Source organism: Cajanus cajan, chromosome 2, assembly GCF_000230855.2.
Source record: "Cajanus cajan strain Asha chromosome 2, NIPB_CcT2T_4, whole genome shotgun sequence".
NCBI classification, from domain to species: Eukaryota; Viridiplantae; Streptophyta; class Magnoliopsida; order Fabales; family Fabaceae; genus Cajanus; species Cajanus cajan.
This window is the reverse complement of record NC_138518.1, coordinates 53,734,149-53,757,259: the sequence shown is the minus strand read 5'-3', so window position 1 is coordinate 53,757,259 and position 23,111 is coordinate 53,734,149. Positions and strand designations below refer to the sequence as shown.

At 34.4% G+C, this 23,111-nt stretch overlaps 1 protein-coding gene across 4 annotated transcripts in view; it reads left to right on the top strand.

The window, feature by feature from the left end:
* The window catches only part of LOC109811248 (callose synthase 7), a 66,495-nt gene extending 44,306 nt beyond the window's left edge, over positions 1 to 22,189 (top strand). For 3 of the 4 annotated variants that reach the window (XM_083068438.1, XM_020374930.3, XM_083068439.1), the window contains 15 exons: positions 784 to 893; positions 2,013 to 2,120; positions 2,211 to 2,279; positions 2,379 to 2,565; positions 2,663 to 2,774; positions 4,260 to 4,382; positions 4,469 to 4,587; positions 4,699 to 4,770; positions 17,739 to 17,851; positions 17,995 to 18,224; positions 19,890 to 20,687; positions 20,783 to 20,833; positions 21,100 to 21,285; positions 21,493 to 21,749; positions 21,867 to 22,189. In XM_083068438.1, coding sequence (XP_082924564.1) covers positions 784 to 893; positions 2,013 to 2,120; positions 2,211 to 2,279; positions 2,379 to 2,565; positions 2,663 to 2,774; positions 4,260 to 4,382; positions 4,469 to 4,587; positions 4,699 to 4,770; positions 17,739 to 17,851; positions 17,995 to 18,224; positions 19,890 to 20,687; positions 20,783 to 20,833; positions 21,100 to 21,285; positions 21,493 to 21,729 — 2,515 coding nt within the window. In that variant the 3' untranslated portion in view covers positions 21,730 to 21,749; positions 21,867 to 22,189. The remainder of the gene's footprint in view (positions 1 to 783; positions 894 to 2,012; positions 2,121 to 2,210; positions 2,280 to 2,378; positions 2,566 to 2,662; positions 2,775 to 4,259; positions 4,383 to 4,468; positions 4,588 to 4,698; positions 4,771 to 17,738; positions 17,852 to 17,994; positions 18,225 to 19,889; positions 20,688 to 20,782; positions 20,834 to 21,099; positions 21,286 to 21,492; positions 21,750 to 21,866) is intronic. The other variant, XM_020374931.3, reaches the window with a different exon arrangement.
* Positions 22,190 to 23,111: the final 922 nt, after the last annotated feature.

Genomic DNA, 23,111 nt, shown 5'->3' with positions numbered 1-23,111 from the left:
TGTCTTAATCTCATTCCGTGGCAAGGCATTGACTTAAAACTTGCTGCTCCTTTTTGTCATCCCCAATTACTATAATATCATGTACATAAACCAATAATATTGTTGCTCCCCCAGAAATTAAATGTTTGATAAATAAAGTGTGATCCCCTTGGCTTTATTTGTAGCCTATACTTGTCATAACTTTGGCGAATCTTCCAAACCATGCTCTTGGGGATTGTTTTAGCCCATATAGAGCTTTTTTTAGCTTGCAAACAGTTCCAACAACAACCTGTCCATCATAATGAGGGGGAAACTCCATGTATATTCCTTCTTCAAGGTCTCCTTGTAGGAATGCATTCTTCACATCGAACAAGTGCAGGTCCCAATCATGATTTGCTGCTAATGACAATATTACTCTAACCTTGTTCATTTGAAGTGAATTTGACTATAATCTCTCATTTTTTTGCCAACCACTCTCCACCCACCCAAACATCATACCAAAATCTCACCAACCCACCATTCCTAACTTCTAACAAACATTATCATTAAACCAAGCTTGATTATGAACTAAAGCATACTTCGGTTACAAAATAACTAATATCCAACTTGACTATTTGTATTTAATCATTCTAATGTAATTGTAAAGATATAATTAGATATATAACCATATCTTTTACAATAATCAACATAAATATACTTCATTGTATATTCTATTATAATGCTAATTTTCTAAATTAAATATTAATATTCTCATAATTTTCCTCATGCTTTCATGATATGAAACTTATTTGAGTTTTGCTTCAGTGTTCTAACACCGTATTTTAAAGAAGATATTGTATATTCTGATGAGGAAATTAATAAGGAAAATGAAGATGGACTATCAATTTTATCATACCTAACCAAGATATATCCCGGTGAGTATTTTTAAATGCTTACTTACATTTCTGCCTCACTTTAATAAATGTGCACTCATTTTACAGTCTAACATTGATAGTTTTAGAAAATATGAGTAAAGGTTGCTTTTGTAGCGATAACAATGTTGAAGGCTGATAGTTTTCTATGTTCATGATTATTAAGTGGGCTCTCATGTAGGATAGAATCAGTTGAGAATAATTAGTTTGTTAGAGACATCATTTAGTTTGTTAGAGTGTTGCTACATATAAGCTCTATAAATAGAGTATCTACATACTTCTATTATATCTTTTATCAACCAAATACAAAATGATTTTCTATGGTACTCGTGTACTCTATTTTGAACTTTATGATGTATGGCCACTTTATGTTTTGGTGTTACTTGTATTTTCCCTTAAATCTCTTCATCTCATATTTATGATGTGTTGAAGATCCCATATCAACTAGTGATAATGCTATAGTAATGTATATAAGTTGAGAGCAACCCTCATCTTTTAAGTCAGTTTTGTAAGATTGAATTAGACTCCAATTCATTTTCTTAAAATGGTATCAAAGCTCATATCCTAGTGATTATTTATTGTTGTTGGGCCTATTGTGCCACTCGCTATCGGGTTGCTATTGGATCAGCTGTAGATGTCTAGTTTTGCAAATTTCATGCTTGAGAAGTCTAGTTCTCCGCGTGCGAGGGCGTGTTGGAGATCCCACGACTAGTGGGTGTGTTGGCAATTCCACGTCGACTAGTAGTAAACCCATAATATTGTATATAAGTAGGGATTAACCCTCACCTTACAAGATGGTTTTGTAAAGTTAAATTAGGCTTGAATCTACTTGTTTGATCGAATGTAACTTTTATTTCTCTCTAATGCTTGTGATTGTATACAATGTGAGATTTTGTTGCCATATATTTAGGCATCTAATCACCTGCCATATGCCCATACCATGTCAGTGGAATAATATTTAATTATTTACTAGATTCTTTTTTAACATTCCCGTAGCTTTTCTACTGAACTGATTATAATATAATTTGTAATTTTCTAGGACATTCTTTCATGATTAATCTTGTACTTTCTTTTCTTTTCTCAAAATTTGGATTACAATTAACAGGCATTAATGCATTGTAGATGAATGGGCCAATTTCAGTGAACGACTAAAAAGTGATCATCTTGAAAATGATAAGGAGTTAGTTTGTCTGTGGGCATCTTGTAGAGGGCAAACACTATATCGAACAGGTCTTGATCGGAATGAACAATATTTTCATTTCTAGATTTGAATATATATTAAATTTTAAATATTATTTTGCAACCATTTGTTTTTGCTAGTGAGAGGAATGATGTACTATTGGCAAGCTTTGATCCTTCAGTGCTTCATAGAATTTGCTGGAGACACTGGTTATTTCTCTATTTACATACTGTGTTCGGAGTTCAAATTTTGAGATATGTCAGAAGCCATTCAAATACAAAGTCAACTATACGTTGTTTCTGTTGCAGCTCTCTCTGAAGGCTTTCGAATAAAGGATTACTACAATAAAAATAAGAAGTTTCTCGACATAGCACAAGCTATGGCTGATTTAAAGTTCACCTATGTTCTTTCTTGTCAAGTGTACGCTAATCTTAAAAAGTCCAAAAATCCAAGAGACAGAAGTTGCTATAGTAGCATTCTCCGTCTGATGTTTACGTGAGTCAATCCAACACTTGCATAACATTACTAGTTCATTGTATATTGTAAAATAATAATAGGATTGATAGTGGAAAAAATCGAACATTCCATGCAGGCATTCATCCCTTCGTGTTGCTTACATAGATGAAATAGAAGAAACAAAGGATGGAAAACCTGAGAAAGTTTATTACTCTGTTCTTGTCAAGGGAAGGGAGAAATATGATGAGGTATGAACAAAAGATCATGGCTTAATGTTTTATTGTGAGTTGTGCTTTTTCCATATTTATTATAATTATATAAATTAAATTTTAGTTGTGTATACTTGTTCTTTGAAAATCTACTAATCTGGGGTGGTCTAATTTGGATATTCAACCTCTAAAATTCACTAGGTAGTTATTTACATTTTGAGAAAAAAATGCTGGCAAATTATGACCTATATTCTGATGTTATTTTGAACTATTTCATTCTTGGCCTCGTACCCGAAATTGGACTCATTGAAGCGAAAACCAAGGACATCAAGCTAAACCCTTTTTGTTCCCCACCTATCAACCCTTCTTTGACATCAATCACCCCTCATCAACCTACACAACCCCAAACTTACCCATTAATTAATTGTCTCAATGTTTCTTAAATTCAAAAGGTATGGGACAAAGGCCTTTTCTACAATTTTGATGACAAATTCATTGGTGACCATCGATGTTCCTGCATTCAATTTTCTAGTATTAATGGTAGTTAACTCAAAGGAGGAGCAACTCAAACCATGTATATGACATTATTATTAATTTTCTACTTGAGGTTGATACTATTCATTTCCACTGCACTGCACTGCTTCTTCTACTGCTTCTTGTAACAACTGATTTTTTTTTACTTCTCCATGTCACTAAGTTTCCCCATACTTTTGTATAGTATCTTGTGGTAGACTTTGAATCTTTAACTGAACCTGCCCAATCAGCATCTGCAAAACACTTCACACTTCTGTGTTCATTTTTCTGAACAATAATCCCTTTCCAGGAGTACTTTTGAGATAACGAAGAATCTAATTTACAACATCCAGATGCCTCTTCCTAGGAGAATGCATAAATTGACTGACCACACTAACACTGTAGGCAATATCTGGTCTAGTGAGAGATAGGTAGATTAGTTTTTCTACAAGGCGTTGATATTCTCCTTCTCAACTAAAGGATCATCTTCAATAATCTTGTGCTTCCAATTTCGGTCTAGGGGAGTTGTTGCAGGTCTACACCCTAGTTTCCTTGTTTCTCGAAGCAAATCAAGAGTGTACTTCCTTTGTGAGATGAAAATACCTTTCTTGCTTCTAGCTATTTCATATCATATCATGTAAATTCTTATTTTTTTTATTATAAATAAGAGTTATGTGTATTGAAGATTGACACGCAATTCCTAAATCATAACAAAAAGATTCAAAGTAAGCAAAACTTAACTAAAATTAGCTATTTACCTCCTATTTATTCAACCGTAAATAACCACTTCCTTAACAATGAATAAATCATTAGGGAGTAGACATCTAAGAGGTGAAACAAATAAAAATTTATGAAAGAGCTGATATGAATGCTACTAGAATAATTCTAGCGTAAAAGATTATTTATGTGACAAACTAAAGGATGTTATTGTTGCTTAATTCATGTTGAGTTTGTTTTGGGTTTTAAATAGCCTTAAATTATAATTAAAATTATTATAAATTGCATTACTAGGAAATATATCGCATCAAGCTACCTGGTCCTCCAACAATAATTGGTGAAGGGAGACCTGAAAACCTAAATCACGCAATTATATTTACTCGTGGAGAAGCCTTGCAGACCAGAGATATGAATCAAGTAACTTTTCCTTGGACTTCATTTTATTAAGAAGTACTTTTTGTATAAATCAATGCTGGTCTAACTTCATTATATTTTTTGTTAAGGAAAACTATTACGAAGAATCTTTCAAAATGAGAAATGTATTAGAAGAATTTCAAAAAGCACATAGCGGGCAACGACAACCCACCATTTTGGGCATAAGAGAGCATATATTTACTGGAAGGTTTACCTTGTGATGCTATCTAGTATTAAATCTTGTTTGAATAACCAATGAAATAAATATACATGAAACTTGAATTGGCATAAGTTTTCTTATGTGTTTCTTGTTTTGCAGTGTTTCTTCACTTGCCTGGTTTAGGACCAGCTCCGTGACCATTGGCCAACGAATTTTGGCAAATCCTTTAAGGTTAGTCCCATTGTTTTTCCTTTGATACTGCATTATAAATACAACATAGAAAGGAATTATTTTATTTTCTTTTACTTTGAATGAGTAGTACAACTTTTAATTTAAAGGCAGAATTGATTCTATTTAGGGAAACAAATATGCATGATTACAGGGAAAATATTACCCAATATCTGATCAGATATCAATATGATACTGATGCAGATTTATTACAATCCTAATTAAAGCAAAATAAAAACAAAAAACTAGGAAAGTAAAATAGGAAAAGAGTAAGATAAGAAACAGGGAATAATATCACAGCATTAAATGCGCCTAATTCAACCATATCAATTGCGACCACCCCCTCAAGTTGGTGCATAAATATCTATCATTTCCAGCTTGCTTATGAGGAATTCAAAATTGTTTCTAAACAACCCTTTAGTAAGAATATCTTCTATTCGTTGAGAAGTGGGAATAATCGGCATGCAAACTGTTCCATTTTCTATCTTTTCTTAGATAAAATGTGGATCTGTCTCCACATGCTTGGTTTTATCATGTTGTACTGGATTTTTGAGCAATGCCGATTGCAGCTTTGTTATCATAGCACAACTTCATTCGAGGAGTAATTGTCATTCCTAGCTTTTCAAGGACACTTTTTAACCACACCATCTCGCAAATACCTTGTGCCATTTACCTGTACTCTACTTTTGCACTGCTCCTAGCAACCACACTTTGCTCTTTGCTTTGCCAAGTAACAAGATTACCCCATACAAAGGTGTAGTACCACATCGATGTATCCTTCAATAGATTGCTGAGCATTTTTACTGAACAACAACCCTTTTCACAAGAGTACTTTTCAAGTACCTTAGGACTCTATAAACATCATCAAGATGTTCTTCATAGGGAGAGTGAATAATTTGACTTACAAGACTAACTGACAATGTAATATGTGGCCTTGTGTGAGACAAGTACATAAGTTTCCCAACTAGTCTTTGATAGCGAATAGTGTCCACAGGATCCTATTCCTTGCCATCTCCAAGTTTTTTATTTGGATCTATAGGTGTCTCAGCTGGTCTACACCCACTCATGCCGGTCTCCTTCATAAGATCTATGATATATTTCCTTTGTGAAAGGACAATTCTTTTCTTGACCTTGCTACTTCCATTCCTACGAAATACCCTAATGACCCCAAATCTTTTATTTCAAATTCTGCAGAGCGTTTCTTTGAGCTTTTTCATCTTTTGCTAGTCATGTCATGTAAGGATAATATCATCCACATAGACAAACGAGCAACAATTTTTCCTTCACATCTAACTGTTGTAAGGGCCAATCAAGGTTTGTAGCTAGAGAGAGGAAAACTCTAATGGTGCTGAGCTTTGCCATTGGTGTGAAGGTTTCAAAGTAGTCAATCTCATGAGTTTGGTTGTTTAGCAACCAGTCAAGCTTTATTTCTTTCAAGAGAGCCATTAAAGTTATACTTGATGGTGAACACCCACTTGCATCCCAAAGTTTTTTTACCTTTAGGTAGCTTTATGTTAAAATATGATACAAACTTCTGGAATAATCTAGATTCTTATAGAAAAATACATAGGTATGCTAGTAATTACTAGATACAAATTCTAGAATCATGTAGATAATTATATATATAGATAGAAAACTCTAGAAATAGATATCTCTTGAGTTTTCTACATAAAACATGAATGATGTCTTGAGGCCTATAAATAGGCCATGTACTCAACATTTGTACCAAGCAACTAGTAAGCCATTTTCACTACTCAAATCTATTCCAACTATTCTTCTAAACTAGTTTTCCTCTCAACTAAGCCTATCATTATAAATTTGCCTCCCCATTCTTTCTACCAATCAAATAAGCTTTTACTATTTGATAATTCATAAACTAACAGTGGTACCAGAGCTACGTTCGGTCATCTACTAGGCGTAGAAATATTACCCCACTACTTCCAAAAAAAAAATTTCCCAATATTCTACCCACTTTCAAAAAACAAATTCTAATCCATGGCTAACACCATTCAACCATCATCTATCCCTATTCCCATTTTTAATGGTGAAAATTATGATTTTTGGAGTACAAAAATGAAGACATATTTCACCTTCCAAGATTTATGGGACACGATAGAAGAAGGATTTTCTACTCCAGAAGACACCTCAGCCCTTACTACGGCTCAAAAAAAGGAGTTAAAAGAGAAAAAACAAAAGAATTCAAAGGTGTTATTCATTTTGCAACAAGCTGTGACCGACACAATTTTTTCGAGAATAATGGGTGCAACAACAGCCAAAGAAGCATGGACTACGCTGCAAGAGGAGTTCGAAGGAAGTGAAAAGGTACGTGCCGTAAAATTACAAACTCTACGGCGTAACTTTGAATTGTTAAATATGAAGGAATCTGAGACCGTAAAGGACTACTATTCTAAGATAAAAGAAATAGTTAACCAAATGAGAGCGTACGGGGAAAATATTCTTGACGAGAAAATTGTGGAGAAAATTCTAATTAGTGTTCCTCGTAAATATGATCCAATCGTGACAACAATTAAGCAAACAAAAGATCTATCTAGCTACCTTATCAGTAATAGAGTTGATGGGGTCACTTGAAGCTTATGAGCAAAGGTTGAATAGGCATGATGAAGACTCAACTGAAAATGCCTTTCAATCAAAGCTCAAATTACGGTCTCAAAATAAAGATAAAAGGAATAATGGAGAAACTTCTAGAAATAAAGAGAATTCTAGAAATTTCTCTAGAAATTATCAAAATGAATATCCTTCATGCGGCATTTGCAAGAGGACAAATCATGCCAAGAAAGACTGTCGATATCGTCGAAAGCCACAATGCCGCCACTGCAAAAAATTTGGACATGTGGAGAAGTATTGCCGCAACAAAAATAAGCATCAAGCAAACTTTGCTGAAGAGAAAGATGGTGAGCAACATCTTTTCTATGCTAGCCAAGATTCCAATAGTGAAACAAGTGGAAGTTGGTACTTGGATAGCGGCTGCAGCAATCATATGGCCAAAGATGCAAGCATCTTTAAGGATATTGACAAATCCGTCAAAGTGAAAGTCCGAATGGGGAACGACATTGTCGTTGAATCAAAAGGCAAAGGCACAGTTATGGTGGAGATAAAGAAAGGTACGAGACTTATTACTGATGTTCTACTAGTTCCCAATCTTAAAGAAAATCTCTTGAGCATTGGCCAAATGATGGAGAAAGGTTATACTCTCCATTTCGAAGGAGACACATGTAAAATATATGACAATAAAAAACTAGAAATTGGCCAAGTAAAAATGGAGAAGAGGAATAGAAGTTTCCCTATAAGCCTGAGACAAGGCCCTAACATTGCCATGAAAGCAGAAGTAGACGACTCATGGCTTTGGCATCGAAGATTTGGCCACTTTAATACACATGCCTTTAAGTTATTATATCAAAAAAATATGATGAGAGATCTCCCATGCCTAAAAGAGAATAGTGAAGCTTGTGAAGGATGTCTCCTTGGCAAGCAACATCGACTGTCGTTTTCAACAGGCAAAGCATGGAGAGCAAAGGACTTATTGGAGCTGATCCATACAGATATATGTGGACCAATGCGGACGTCATCACTCCATAACAACAGGTATTTCATTCTTTTCATAGATGATTTTTCTAGAATGACTTGGGTCTACTTCATAAAAGCAAAATCAGAAGTCTTTGGTATTTTCAAGAAGTTTAAGACCCTTGTCGAAAAGAAAAGTGGCAAACAAATAAAAGTACTTAGAAGTGATCGTGGCAAAGAATACACTTCCCATGAGTTTGATAAATTCTGCGAAAATGAAGGCATTGAGAGACAACTTACAGTTGCATATTCTCCACAACAAAATGGAGTATCTAAAAGGAAAAATCGCACAGTAATGGAGATGGCCAGATCGATGCTCAAGGAGAAAGGATTACCAAACACTTTTTGGGCTGAATCAGTTTATACTGCTGTCTAGATACTTAATAGATGCCCAACTAAGGTAGTCCAAGATAAGACTCCAATTGAAGCTTGGAGCGGGAAAAAACATCAGCAAAGCACCTAAGGGTATTTGGATCTATTTGCTACATACACATTCCAGAAGAGAAAAGGCACAAGCTAGAAGACAAGACAGTACGAGGCATCTTCCTTGGATATAGCACACAGTCAAAAGGCTACCGCGTCTACAACTTGCAAACCAAGAAGTTGATTATTAGTCGAAATGTTGAAGTTGATGAAAATGCAGCTTGGAATTGGAATGATGAGAAAGTAGAGAAAAACATTCCTATCTTAATTCAACAACTAGAAGAAAAAACTATAGAAGTCCCAGGTGAGCCTCATTCTCCTCCACAGCAACAAACTCCATCACCAGAGTCTACTCTAAGACGAGTTAGATCCTTGGAGGATATATATGAAACCTGCAACTTGGCCATACTTGAACCTGAAAGCTTTGAAGCAGCATCAAAGCAACAAGTATGGGTCAAGGCTATGGAAGAAGAGATAAAAATGATTGAGAAAAATAACACATGGGATCTAGTAGACTATCCAAAAGACAAAGATATCATCGGGGTAAAATGGGTTTATAAGATAAAGCTCAATCTGGACGGCACCATACAAAAACACAAGGCAAGGTTGGTAGCTAAGGGCTATTCACAACAACCTGGAGTCGACTACAACGAGACATTTGCCCCAGTAGCACGCCTAGATACAATTAGAGCTCTAATAGCTCTTGCGGCAGAAAAAGGATGGAATATCTTCCAGTTAGATGTCAAGTCCGCTTTTCTCAGTGGAGTACTACAAGAAGAGATCTATGTAGAGCAACCACAAGGTTTCATAAGCAAGGGCAATGAAGACAAAGTACTAAGGCTCAGAAAAGCTTTATATGGTTTGAAGCAAGCTCCTCGAGCATGGTATAGCAGAATAGATCAATACTTCACCGATCATGGATTCAGGAGGAGTAAGAGTGAGCCAACACTATACATCAAGACCCAAGGACAGTATGACACTCTCATTGTCTCCTTATATGTAGATGATCTTATCTACACAGGGAACAATATGAAGATGATGACAGAATTCAAAGAAGACATGAAGAAGACATTTGAAATGACGGACCTTGGCTTGATGAACTACTTCCTTGGTATTGAGGTAAGTCAGAAGAAGAAAGGGATATTCATTTGTCAAAAGAAATACACTGAAGCTCTCTTGAAGAAGTTCAAGATGAGTGGTTGCAAGACTGTCACTACTCCGCTTGTGACAAAGGAGAAGCTACAGAAAGATGATGGAGCACCAGATGCTGATGCATCTCGCTACAGAAGTTTGATTGGAAGCTTATTATATTTAACAGCCACACGACCAGACATAATGTATGCTGTAAGCCTTTTATCAAGGTTTATGCAAAAACCAAGCCAAATTCACTTTGGAGCAGCTAAAAGAATTCTAAGATACCTACAAGGCACGAAGGAGTTTGGTATTTGGTACAAAATAATGACCAACTCAAGCTTGCTCGGATACACCGATAGTGATTGGGCAGGATCGGTAGATGACATGAAGAGCACCTCTGGTTATGCCTTCTCACTTGGATCAGGAATATTTTCTTGGGCATCAAAAAAGCAAGCAACAGTTGCACAATCAACTGCAGAGGCAGAATATGTTGCAGCGGCTGAAGCTACAAGTCAAGCAATTTGGCTACGAAGAATACTTGCAAAAATGGGAGAACAACAAGATGGACCTACTACAATCTACTGCGACAATAAATCAACAATCGCAATGACAAAAAATCCAATACATCACAGCAGGACAAAACACATTGCAATTAAATATCACTTCATCAGAGAAGCAGAAACAACTAGAGAAATCAAGATGGAGTATTGCAAGACCGAAGAGAAAGTTGCTGACATATTCACAAAGGCACTGCCAAGAGCAAGATTCGAACAGTTTCGCACTATGATAGGAGTTAGAGAAATTTGTATCAAGGAGGAGTGTTAAAATATGATACAAACTTCTAGAATAATCTAGATTCTTATAGAAAAATACATAGGTATGCTAGTAATTACTAGATACAAATTCTAGAATCATGTAGATAATTATATATATAAATAGAAAACTCTAGAAATAGATATCTCTTGAGTTTTCTACATAAAACATGAATGATGTCTTGAGGCCTATAAATAGGCCATGTACTCAACATTTGTACCAAGCAACTAGTAAGCCATTTTCACTACTCAAATCTATTCCAACTATTCTTCTAAACTAGTTTTCCTCTCAACTAAGCCTATCATTATAAATTTGTCTCCCCATTCTTTCTACCAATCAAATAAGCTTTTACTATTTGATAATTCATAAACTAACACTTTACCATCTCCCATGTCTGATTTTTCTTAAGAGCCTTCATTTCTTCTAAAATAGCCCTCTTCCACTCAGGTATATTGTTTACATGACCTTACACCTTTTTGAACGACAATGGGAAGATTAGAATCATAAAAATTTCAACATTATCAATAATTTCAGGAATTGTTTTACCTTGTGGGTCTTTCGATTCTTGGTCATGCAAGAGTTTTTCTTTAGACTCAGTTTTTTGTCCTTTTTTCTTCTTGAGAAGCAATATCAAAGGGTTTTATGTCTTTGTAAGATGCTCCTTTCTTAATTCTGTCTAATTCTAAAGACTCACTGTTTCCTTCATCTTGCCCTATGTTGTCTTCACAATTATTTTCACAATCATTTTCAGCTAAGGTACAATCATTTTCACGATTATTTTCACAATCATTTCCAGCAAAGGTGCAATCATTTTTAGATAAAATACAATCAATTGGAGAACAAGTTTGAAATATGTGAGCCGAATCTTCACCTATATTCCCCCCTGAAGATGAGTCTTAAAGAAAGGTTGTGATTCAAAACAAAACTTGCATCCATGATGACAAAAATTTTGTTAGAACTTGGATCCAAACACTTGTTTCCTTTTTGTATGGGAGAATACCCAATGAAAACACATTTCTTGGCTTAGGGACTTAATTTGCTTTGGTTGGGTTCATTCTTATGAACAAAAACAGTACCCCCAAATACCTTTAAGGGAATAGTGGGCAGCCTCCTATTTTTAGGAAAATTCTTCAAAAAAAACTTTTATTGGAGTCTTAAAACCTTAGGCTTTGCTTGGCATGCAATTAATTAAACAGGCAACTGTAACGACAGCTTCTCCCCAAAGTTATTTAGGCACATGATTATGAAAAGAAGAGATTGAGCCACTTCCGACAAATGTTTATTTTTTCTTTCAGCCACCCCATTTTGTTGGGGTGTGTTTACAAAAGAACTTTGATGCACACTACCATTTTCTAGTAAAATAATATTGCTCATGTTCTTGTTGAAAAATTCCTTTCTGTTCTCTCAAAATATTTAAACCCCTTTTCGAAATTTTGTTGTCACCGTTTGAAAAAAAGCCTTCACGATAGACTTAACTTCAGATTTTTCTTTCATCAAATACACCCATGTAGTCCTAGTGTGGTCATCAATAATGATGACAAACCACTATTTACCCGAAGGTGTTGGATGCCTACTAGGACCCCAAACATGGATGATTAAGAAGGGGCCGGATGATTTTATAGTTGAGAAGGGTAAGAAGAACGGTGATGCTTAGCCAATTGACATGTTTCACAAGTAAAAGAAGACAAATTATTTTTATTGAACCAATTGGGAAATAAATGTTTCATATAGTTGAAACTAGGATGATCTAACATATAATGCCATAAAATAACTTCATTTTCTTTAGAAATAAGACTAGAATAGGGGCAAGAGCTTTGACTATGTCTTCCCATGTCCTTATCATCTTCAAACAAATAGAGTCCATCAATTTCTCTAGCATTGCCAATCATCCTCACTGAATTAAATTTCGAAAATTTATATCTAGAAGAGTAAAAAATGGCATCAAAATTTAAGTCAGGAGTGATTTTACTCATAGAAAGCAAATTGCAAGACAAATTAGGAACATGAAGGACATTATGTAAAGTTAAGGAGGAGGACAAAGGGATGGATCCTATGCTAGTAATTGCAGAAAAAGAACCATCTACAACCTTAATTTTCTTGTTACATGCTAAGGACTACAGGAAGAAAAGAGTTTCCAACAGCCGATCATATGGTTAGTAGCCCCAGAATCTACGATCCAAAGGGTTTTAAGGTATTGTCACTATGATAGAGGGAAGCAATAATGTGAGTACTTTTTTGGGCCAAAGAGCAATACAGGTTAGTTGTCAATATGGGAGAGAGAAGCTTGTGTAGGTGTTCCAATTGTTCCTTAGTGAAAGGAGTTATTGCAGACACAGACAAAGGCCCCTTAACCTCCTCAGTGGCTGTCTGAAAAGCGTTGCTCTCTCTGTTGGATTTCTTCTTGAAGTTTTCTGGTTTTCCATGAAGTTTCCAACAAGTTTCTTTTGTATGCCATGGTTTTTTTACAATGTTCACACCTTGGTTTTTTTCTTCTATCTCCATCAGCATCAAACCCTTTGGTAGCAAGGGTTGATCCTTCCACTGGTGGTTTAAAGGATGATTCCGGAGCATGTAGCATCATCATTCATTTGGCCTTTTCAATCTAATACACTCGATCATTCTCCTCCCTTTTTTTGAACCGTTCAGCATCTTTGGGGTTCTCCCAATCTTCTTCATAACATTGATCTAACTCTTGCCATAAGGTTAGGAACAGATGGTAGTAGGTAGTGACATCCTGACCTCCTTGCTTGGACTGCCACAACTTAGTTTTTAAGGTCATATATCCGAGAAGAATTTTCAAAATCTGAGTAGCAATCTTTCGCAGCTTCCCAAACTTCTTGTGCAGTTGATAAGAAAAGGTAAGGTTTTCCAATAGAACATTCCATGGAGTTAATCATCCATGACATGATGAGGGAGTTCTCAGCCTTCCACTTTCTTCCATGTAGGGTCATCTTTTTCTAGTTGCTTAATTTCTCTAGTTAAATAGCCCAACCTTCATCTCCTTCCATTGTTAGCTTCACAAACTGTGCCTACTCAAGGTAACTTTTTACCATTCAGTTTGTGCACCGTGAGTTAGAGGCTCAAAGCTTGGGATAGGTTATCAATCGCACCAGGTTGGGAATCCGCCTTGTCATTCTTTGGTGGGATAGTCTCCATGTGTTCTTCCTCGCAGAGAGGACAAGGTTTAGAGCCCAAAGCTCTAATACCATACAAGAACAAAGAAAGGAATTATTTTATTTTCTCTTAGAGAGTGAGTGGTGTGTCTTACTTGTTTTCTAAGCACATCATTGCTGGAAGTGTCCCAATCCCCACAAGCCCCAGGTTTGGAATTTGGGAGAAAACATTGATCAGTGCTATTCGGCTCCTGTGAATCATTTTTCGTTCTTGATTGGATGACCATCGGTTGCGTTTCAGCAACAAACGATGCAAATATGTGTATGGCTGTTTTCTCCAAAGGCGACTCAGCTTCTGGGTCTTCAAGCTCTGACTCTTGAGAGTTTGAAGAGGTTTTTGTTTCCAACTATGTACACAATCGTTGTATACCTTGTTCTCTGCCTTGATTATGAGATTCTTCTCCTTTTCCAATTTGGTCACCGGTCATGTGTGAACGGGGTGCTAAGTCCAATACACACCTTTTTTATATACACCTCTTTTTTTTTTTTTTTTTTTAAGTACGCCCTCTTTTTTAAAAAAATAATTAAATTTTTAAAATATCTTTAATTTTTATTATTTTTTAATTTTGTATTCCTAATATTTAATTTAATATTTTTTTTACATACTTTTTTCTCTTATTTTTACATGTACTTCTTTAATTTTTTTCACTCCAACTTATTTTAGTAGGTAATTTTAATTCTTTTAGTTTTATATTATTCTTTTTTCCTTCTTCTTTTAGTTTTCTTACACTCATTTTACTATCTGCATAATACTCTAAAATAGTAAAAATATTTTTTTCATGACACTAAACTTAATGTTAAGGTTTTTGGAGGAGTGAAAGGAAAGGAAGTATTAGAAGAAAAAATACGTGTCTAGTTTGATAGAAACTGTCGATGAAGTTACATGTACCTACAATATTATCGCCTACTAGTTCTATGATTTGGGTACATATGAAAAAGTGAAATAAGTGAAAAAATAAGAAAGTAATATAAAAATCAAGAGAACTAAAATTATCCACTAAAATAAGTGATGAATTAGAAGAAAACAAGATAGTACGTGTGAAAACTAAAAAAGAGAAGGCAGGAAGTGTGTAAAAAGAAAAAATAGTAAATTAAAAGTTAGAGATGTAAAATTAAAAATTAAAAAAATTATAAATATTTTAGAATTTTTTAAAAAAAATAAAAGAAGTGTACTTATAAAAAGAAGGAAGTGTATATCTCATTAGCCTTTTGACATTCGTCTTTGTTGGGCCCAATTAGCCCATTCTTAGAATTATCAATCCCACGTAAGCCTTTAGGAGATTTCTCTCTGTTGTTGGAAGTGTAACTAGTCCCGTTACGCCGACGTTGATGTCTTTAAGCATGGCACATGTTGATCCTCCTGCTCTTGCTTGTCATTTCTTTTTACCAAATCCTCCCCTTTATATGTTTTGACAAACAAATCATACTCATTTGTTGTATGGGGTTCCCTCTATACCTTCCTTTTGTTCACCATGACTGTTTCTTCTTCTTCTTCTCCTATGTCATCTGCTGAACATACTTAAGAAGAGAAGAGATAGTTGAAAACCAAGTCACTATCCTTAGAGGATAATGGCATTGAACTTTTACTCCATCCAACATTTACAGTGATTCATAGGCACTACCACTTCCACATAGATTCTAATTTGTGTGATCACGCCATTGATTTTAGCTTTGTAATGGGTGTTTATAAGGTGTAGAGAAGAGGTTTTAATCAGCAGCCTCGCGAAGTCCAATCTACTGAGTGTGGTTGTGTCATTATCTATGAAGACTAGTGTGCCCAACGTACCGACAATTTTAGAGAAGCACTCTTGCCCCAATGTTTGAATTGGGATCTCACTGCACCTAACCCATGTTAATCTATTTCCTGGAATGAGATGAGGTTCCTACTTCTGAATAGAATGGAAAAAGGACCAAACACCCGTGGATTGTGCCTCCCACTCTGAGATTATTTTCTTCCACACCTGAGATGAGCACCATGTCGTCTCCCATATATCTTACCTTTGCATCTAGCATTTCGTTTAGAATTCTTGCTTCTTGCAGCTTGTTAAACATTGTTAGATCTTTGAGTTTTCCATTCCAGCTTTTACTTATCCACTAAGTGTTTTCTTCCTTAACCAATAAGGTTAAACCATTCCAAGATTCATTTTCCTTTCGTTGTTCGGGGACTTGTTTAGCCTTCCAAATTTGTAACGTTCCCGGTTTACCTTGTTGGACTGCTTCAGCATATGACTTAGATTTGTTTGTTATTTCCTTTGTCCAACCCGCACTGTTTGTTGTTGATCATGCCTTCAGCAACTTGTCTCCTTCTGTATTGATTCTGCCAATCTCCTCTGCGGTATTTGGGAATATTTGCATGCATTTTGATATCTCCAAAATAAATTTTATCCAGTTGTTCTTCAAGATGTTTGTCACTTTGCATATTAAGGAACCTCAAATCCATAACATTGTCCCCACTTGTTTCTTCTTCTTGCTGTGAAAACTTCCCATACTCTCTCCCATCTTTGAAAGACCTTCCATAAATCAGATTCACCATACACCTCTGGAAAATTTTTGAAGAAGAAGGTTGATACTCTTCCTGCTGCAGTGCTCTCACCGTGCCTTACCATGCTTTTTGAAAGTTATGGACTTTTTTGAGTGATTGATGATCCCCTAGTCTCGCTAATTGAGGCCCCTTACCTTCATTATTTTGGGTCTGAAGAGGTTTGTTTGGTCTGAAATTGAATAGAGATAAAGCCAATGTAGTCCTCATAAATCTTGGGCTTGAAGCACGAGTAGAGAATAAACTGATCACTAATTTGTGTTGCAATTGAATCAAATACAAGAATAGGATATGTCTTGCTTTTTAATCTATGCACTAACCTCTTTTATTCACTTCAGTTAAATAATCCATATTCTTAAATTTGTAGGTCCGATTTCATTATGGTGTAATCCTTATAAATATTGCGCTTGGTGAATGAGTAGAGCACAAACTCATCACTAATTTGTGCTGCAATTGAATTTAAAACAAGAATAAGATATATACTTTTTTTTATTATTATCTATGCTCTAACCCTTTTTCTTCACTTTAGTTAAGTAATCCATATTTTTTTAATTTGTAGGGTCTAATTTCATTATGGTGTAGTCCTTATAAATATTGGGCTTGATGCATGAGTAGAGCTAACTTGTGCTGCAATTGAATTTAAAATAAGAATAGAATATAGAAAATTCTACGGTACCCACTATAAAATCTAGGATACCGGAACAGTTGTCTAATTTTTTTTTTTTATTGTAATTACTTGTTTTTATTTTTATTTTAATTTACTATTTTTAATAATTTATTTTTATAAAATTTTCTATATCTTTATATTATTTTTATATTTTTAAATTTTTATCTTAATGTAGTATATATGTATTATAATTAAATAGTTTAATATTAATATTTTGTTAATATGTTTTAATTTTTCTTTTGTGATAATTTTTTGAATTTATAGTATAAATTAGTTCTTCAGTTGTATTATTTATTATTTTTATTTTCTATTTTAATGTTTTTGTATTATTATTATAACTTTTTATTTTAAATTTTTTAGTTCTGTCACATATAAACAAAATTTGTTATGAAAATTGACTTTTTGATATATTTTTTTTAAATTAATCTTTTTATTGATTCATCTTATATAAATTTTTAATCTAAAATTCATGTTGTTTAGAGTTTATTTTTTAAAAGTTTATTTGTTCCTGTAATTTAAGGTACCAAAACTCTTCAATTTTTATGCGTACCGTAACAATTCCCATAGAATGTATCTTGCCTCTTTTTACCCTTTTTTTATCTATGCTCTAACCTTTTTTCTTTAATTCTTGAATTTGTAGGGTCCGATTTCATTATGGTCATCCTGATATATTTGATAGAATCTTCCACATAACAAGAGGTGGCATAAGCAAAGCATCAAAAGTTATAAACCAAAGTGACGATATATTTGCAGGTATTATATGGTTGAGTAGAAAACGATATCTGACATCCAAATTTTCTATTCATTATTCTTAACATGCATAGAGTTCAATTTGAATCCATATTGTAGATTTTTTAGGGTGGGAATGTTCTACTAATTGTGCTTAACATACATAGGGTTCAATTCAACACTACGTCAAGGATTTATCACACATCATGAATACATACAAGTAGGTAAAGGGAATGATGCTGGCATGAATCAATTATCGCCTTTTGAGGCTAGGGTTGCAAATGGAAATGGAGAGCAAACACTTAGTCGAGATGTTTATCGACTTGGCCAACGATTTGACTTTTATAGAATGTTGTCGTTCTACTTCACAACAGTTGGCTTATACTTCAGTAGCATGGTAACTAATTAAATCTCATTATGGGGATCTTGTCTTAATAGAGAGCACAAGTCGTGCCATAGTTTGTCTTAGAATAGTGGATTAAGCCTAACTCAACCTTACAAAACCGGCTTGTAAGGTAAGGGTTGCTTTCCACTTATATACTATTTAATTGCCTAATCTCTAGTTGATGTGGGACTTGGATTTTTCCCAATACACCCCTTCACGTCCAGCACTATTGGGCTTGGTACGTGGATAAATGGTGGGTGGCCCTTTTTAATGATCTAGGATTGGCGGGTGGATCTAAATGGCTCTGATACCATGTTAGAATAGTGGATTAAGCCTAACTCAACCCTACAAAACCGGCTTGTAAGGTGAGGGTTGCTTTTCCACTTATATACTATTCAATTGCCTAATCTCTAGTCGATGTGGGACTTGGGTTTTTCCCAATACATCCCCTCACGTCCAGCACTATTGGGCTTGGTACGTGGATAAATGGTGGGTGACCCTTTTTAATGATCTAGGATTGGCGGGACTTGGGTTTTTCCCAATACATCCCCTCACGCCTATGAGGCATGCATCAATGGTGGGTGGCCCATTTTTAAAGTGGATCTAAATGGCTCTGATACCATGTTAGAATAGTGGATTAAGCCTAACTCAACCCTCACCATACAAGCCGGTTTTGTAGGGTTGAGTTAGGCTTAATCCACTATTCTAACAGTTTGAAAAGAACACGATAGAAATATAGTGGCAACACTACCCCTAGAAAGAACCACATAAGTAATACACTCAAACAAAATTCTTGTTATAATTGGAGAAAGATAGTAGGAGATATTGAGGATAAAAATTTAGGATATATTGTTGATAATAACGTAATATCTTAAGGGTTTATAAACAAAATATCTTAGGGATTTATCATTATCTTTTGTTTTTTATCTTTTAGTCATAATCTTGTCATTTTAGAGATGGTAGTTTTCTCTATAAAAATCATGATTAGTGAATGTATTTTGTGAGACGAATTTATCAATGTTTTCAAGTTGGTATGAGAGCTCCCAATCTGGGGAGCTCTGCATTTCCATTATTCAACCCATTAAAGTTGCCAATGGATAAAGTGTCTCTATTGTTTGAACCGGAAGCATCCAACTACATTCATCTCTGTCATTACATGATGTCCTCCATGTTTCTAAATTGTCTAACAATCTCATGACAGGGTGGGGCGACCATTTTTGGCCCACCACCAACATTAACGATGACAGGAGCTATAGAGAGGCACCAGTGGTTTGTGTTTGCTGTGGAAACAGAGATCCTAGATCAGGAAGCTTTGATGTCAACTTGAAAAATGAACATTTGTCAATCATTTTGTAACACAAATTACATTCTGTAATCATGTTATTATAGAGAAAACTCTTATCTCAAAAATGAGGAATGACTTAAAGATAGAAGAGGAAAAAAATAAAGAAAGAAATAATAATTATAAAAGATAAGATACTGATATACCTCTAAAAGATATTTATGTTATTTCTATTAATTGGGATGTTTTATATGACTATATAATGAAATATTTGAAATATACAACGTACAATACAACCATAGATATAACTAGACAAATAACTATTAAAGACGTGACTGCACTTTTGTTCTATAGAGTATATTTATGGTAACGCTTGGACTTTATGAATTTGTCAGGTAACTGTATTAACTGTGTATGTCTTCTTATATGGACGTTTATATATGGTTTTGAGTGGAGTTGAGAGAGAAATTCTTCAAAGTCCTAAGATACATCGGAGCAAAGCCCTTGAAGAGGCCTTGGCAACTCAGTCTGTTGTTCAGTTGGGCTTACTGTTTGTGCTGCCAATGGTTATGGAAATTGGCTTGGAGAAGGGATTTCGCACTGCCTTGGGTGATGTTATCATCATGCAGTTGCAGCTAGCCTTTGTGTTCTTTGCTTTCCAGCTTGGAACAAGAGCTCATTATTACGGGAGAACACTCTTGCATGGGGGTGCTAGATATAGACCAACTGGTCGGGGATTTGTTGTCTTCCATGCAAAGTTTGCTGATAACTACAGGATGTATTCACGAAGTCATTTTGTGAAGGGTCTAGAGATTCTCATACTACTGATTGTTTATCAAGTCTATGGGGAGTCATACCGCAGCTCCCATCTTTATTTATTCATCACAATCTCAATGTGGTTTTTGGCCACTTCCTGGTTGTTTGCTCCTTTCTTGTTTAATCCTTCTGGCTTTGATTGGCAAAAAACAGTGGATGATTGGACAGATTGGAAGCGGTGGATGGAAAATCCTGGTGGCATTGGTATTGAATCTGATAAAAGCTGGGAATCTTGGTGGGATGAAGAAAATCAACACTTGAAATACTCAAATATCAGGGGGAAAATAATTGAGATAATTCTTGCATTTCGCTTCTTTATGTACCAATATGGAATTGTCTACCACATGGATATTACTCATCATAACAAAGATTTGCTGGTAAAGTAACTCATTTTTTGTATTCTCAAATCTTATGAATGGTTGCATGTTTTATAATGTCATCTTACGAGTACCAATTTGCTTTTTCCTTGTAGGTATTTGGACTTTCTTGGGCAGTTTTAATAATAATACTCATTGTATTAAAGGTACATAAATGCTAGCTAGGGATCAAGACTAGTGACTTCCCGTAAAACCATTATTTCTTCAATTTAAGCCTAACTAATTGTTTGCTACAAAAGTTTTACTAAGTGAAATTTTGCATGTAGTTTAAATTTTAGATGTAAAATATTTTTATTTTCAATCAAACAAGGGGAACTTTTAGAGCATTGTACAGTTAAAATTAGTTCAAATTTCTGCAATTTTAATTAATTGGTCTTCTTTTTATTGTATGAATTCCGTATGAGCATATCAGATGGAATCAGTGAGAAGACAAAGATTTGGCAGTAACATTCAGCTCATGTTTCGTATTTTCAAGGCAGTTCGCTTTCTTTGCCTCTTGTCACTCATGACAGTACTATTTGTGGAATTTGGACTTACCATATCAGATTGCTTTGCTGCTATTATCGCCTTCATGCCTTCTGGATGGGCCATTATTCAGGTAAGTTAGAACTTCTAAAACACAAGTTAAAAACAATCTTTATTATTTGGGTTAACTTGTTATTGTATGACATGTCTTTAGGCAGATTAAAGAAATATTGCCATATATATATTACTTTCATACCAACCTAGAAAAATTTCTATGTAAGTACTTCATTCATCAAAAAAATTAAAAATGTTGATGTTCCTTCTTTCCTTGGCTTTCAAGATTGCACAAGCATGGAAGGTATGGCTGAAAGGAGTTAGACTATGGGACACAGTGAAAGATCTATCTAGAGCTTATGACTATGTAATGGGATTAATAATCTTCATGCCAATATTCGTTTTGTCAAGGTTCACGATTGTGTCAGTGTTCCAAACCCGCTTGCTATTCAGTCAAGCATTTAGTAGAGGGCTCCCTATTTCAACAATGCTTGCTGGAAAGGACACTTATAAATCTGATTGACATATTATTGAATTACCAAGGTAATATGACATGTACCATACATACATCAATTAAAGGTTATTTTAATTTTGTAACATGCATTAAAGAAAGTGATACTTTTTTTCTCACTTATTCCATATCTTTCCAAACATTGGCAGGAATTTGAAGTTCAGATTGATTAGAAATTGATCTCCAACTTGCAAGATATTTTGGGAGCTTTGTACGATTTCCTTTTACTTTTCTTACTAAATTTACTGACTGAGAATAGAAAGGACCAATGAGAATCCAACGTCAAGACATTGACTAAATTAAAGCAGTACAGCAGGACTTTCACGTTTTCAAATTTCATAACTCTATATATTTCTTACAATATAAATGGTATTTAGAAGTCAGAAACATCTATCCTAATTTTACTTTTTTTTTCTTAGTCATATGTAAAATTTGATATTTTATTATTATTCTTAATTTATTCTTTGCTAAATACTAACAATTTCTTATTAAAAATAAAATAAATAGATTTTAAAAAGTTTATAATGCGTAGGAAAATAATATATTTTATTTGAAAGGGTTAATAAAATGGAAATAATGTGTGATATTCAATGTAGTGGAGTAGTTTCAGAATTAAATGAAAGGCATAAATGTATAAACAAATATAGACTAAATCAAAGTATCACCTTTATTAATTATTGATAATAAATAATTTAATTACAAATACTTTTAAATATTTATATTATAAGTTTAATATTAATTTACACACTAGTACAAAAATGATATTTTATGTTAGGATTTTACATTGGTTATTAGGTGTCATTATGCCGGTAGTCAACACTATATTGGGGCAAAGGTATAAATATTTAAGCTTAATGTCATTAAAATCATTATGTTGGTGGTTGACACCATGTTAGAGTTTATGTATAATAATATTTTAAGTTTGGTGTCATTATGACCATTATGTTAATGATGGTCACCATGTTTGATCTAAGACATAATATTTCAAGTTCGATGTCATTAAGATCGTTATGTTGGTGATCAACACTATATTAGAGTTGCAACATAATATTTGAAGTTCGATGTCATTATGATCATTGTACTAGTGATTGACACCATGTTTTAGGCATAATATTGCGAAGCTTGGTGTAATTGAGACCGATATGGTGGTGTTCAATGTCATGTTAGAGCTTAAACAAAATTTTGTAGCTTAGTGTTAGAAGGATTGTTATGCTTGTAGTCGATGTCATTTTGGAGTTGACTCATGGTTTAGAATTATATGTAATACCATAAGATTTTAACACTTAAGTGAGTCATAAATTTCCTATAGGGGATTGCCTTTGACTTGCCTTACTTAGAGTGTTCTTCTTGATCGCTTTTGTTTGCTAGCTTGCTCAAAGTGATCAGTTTATCCA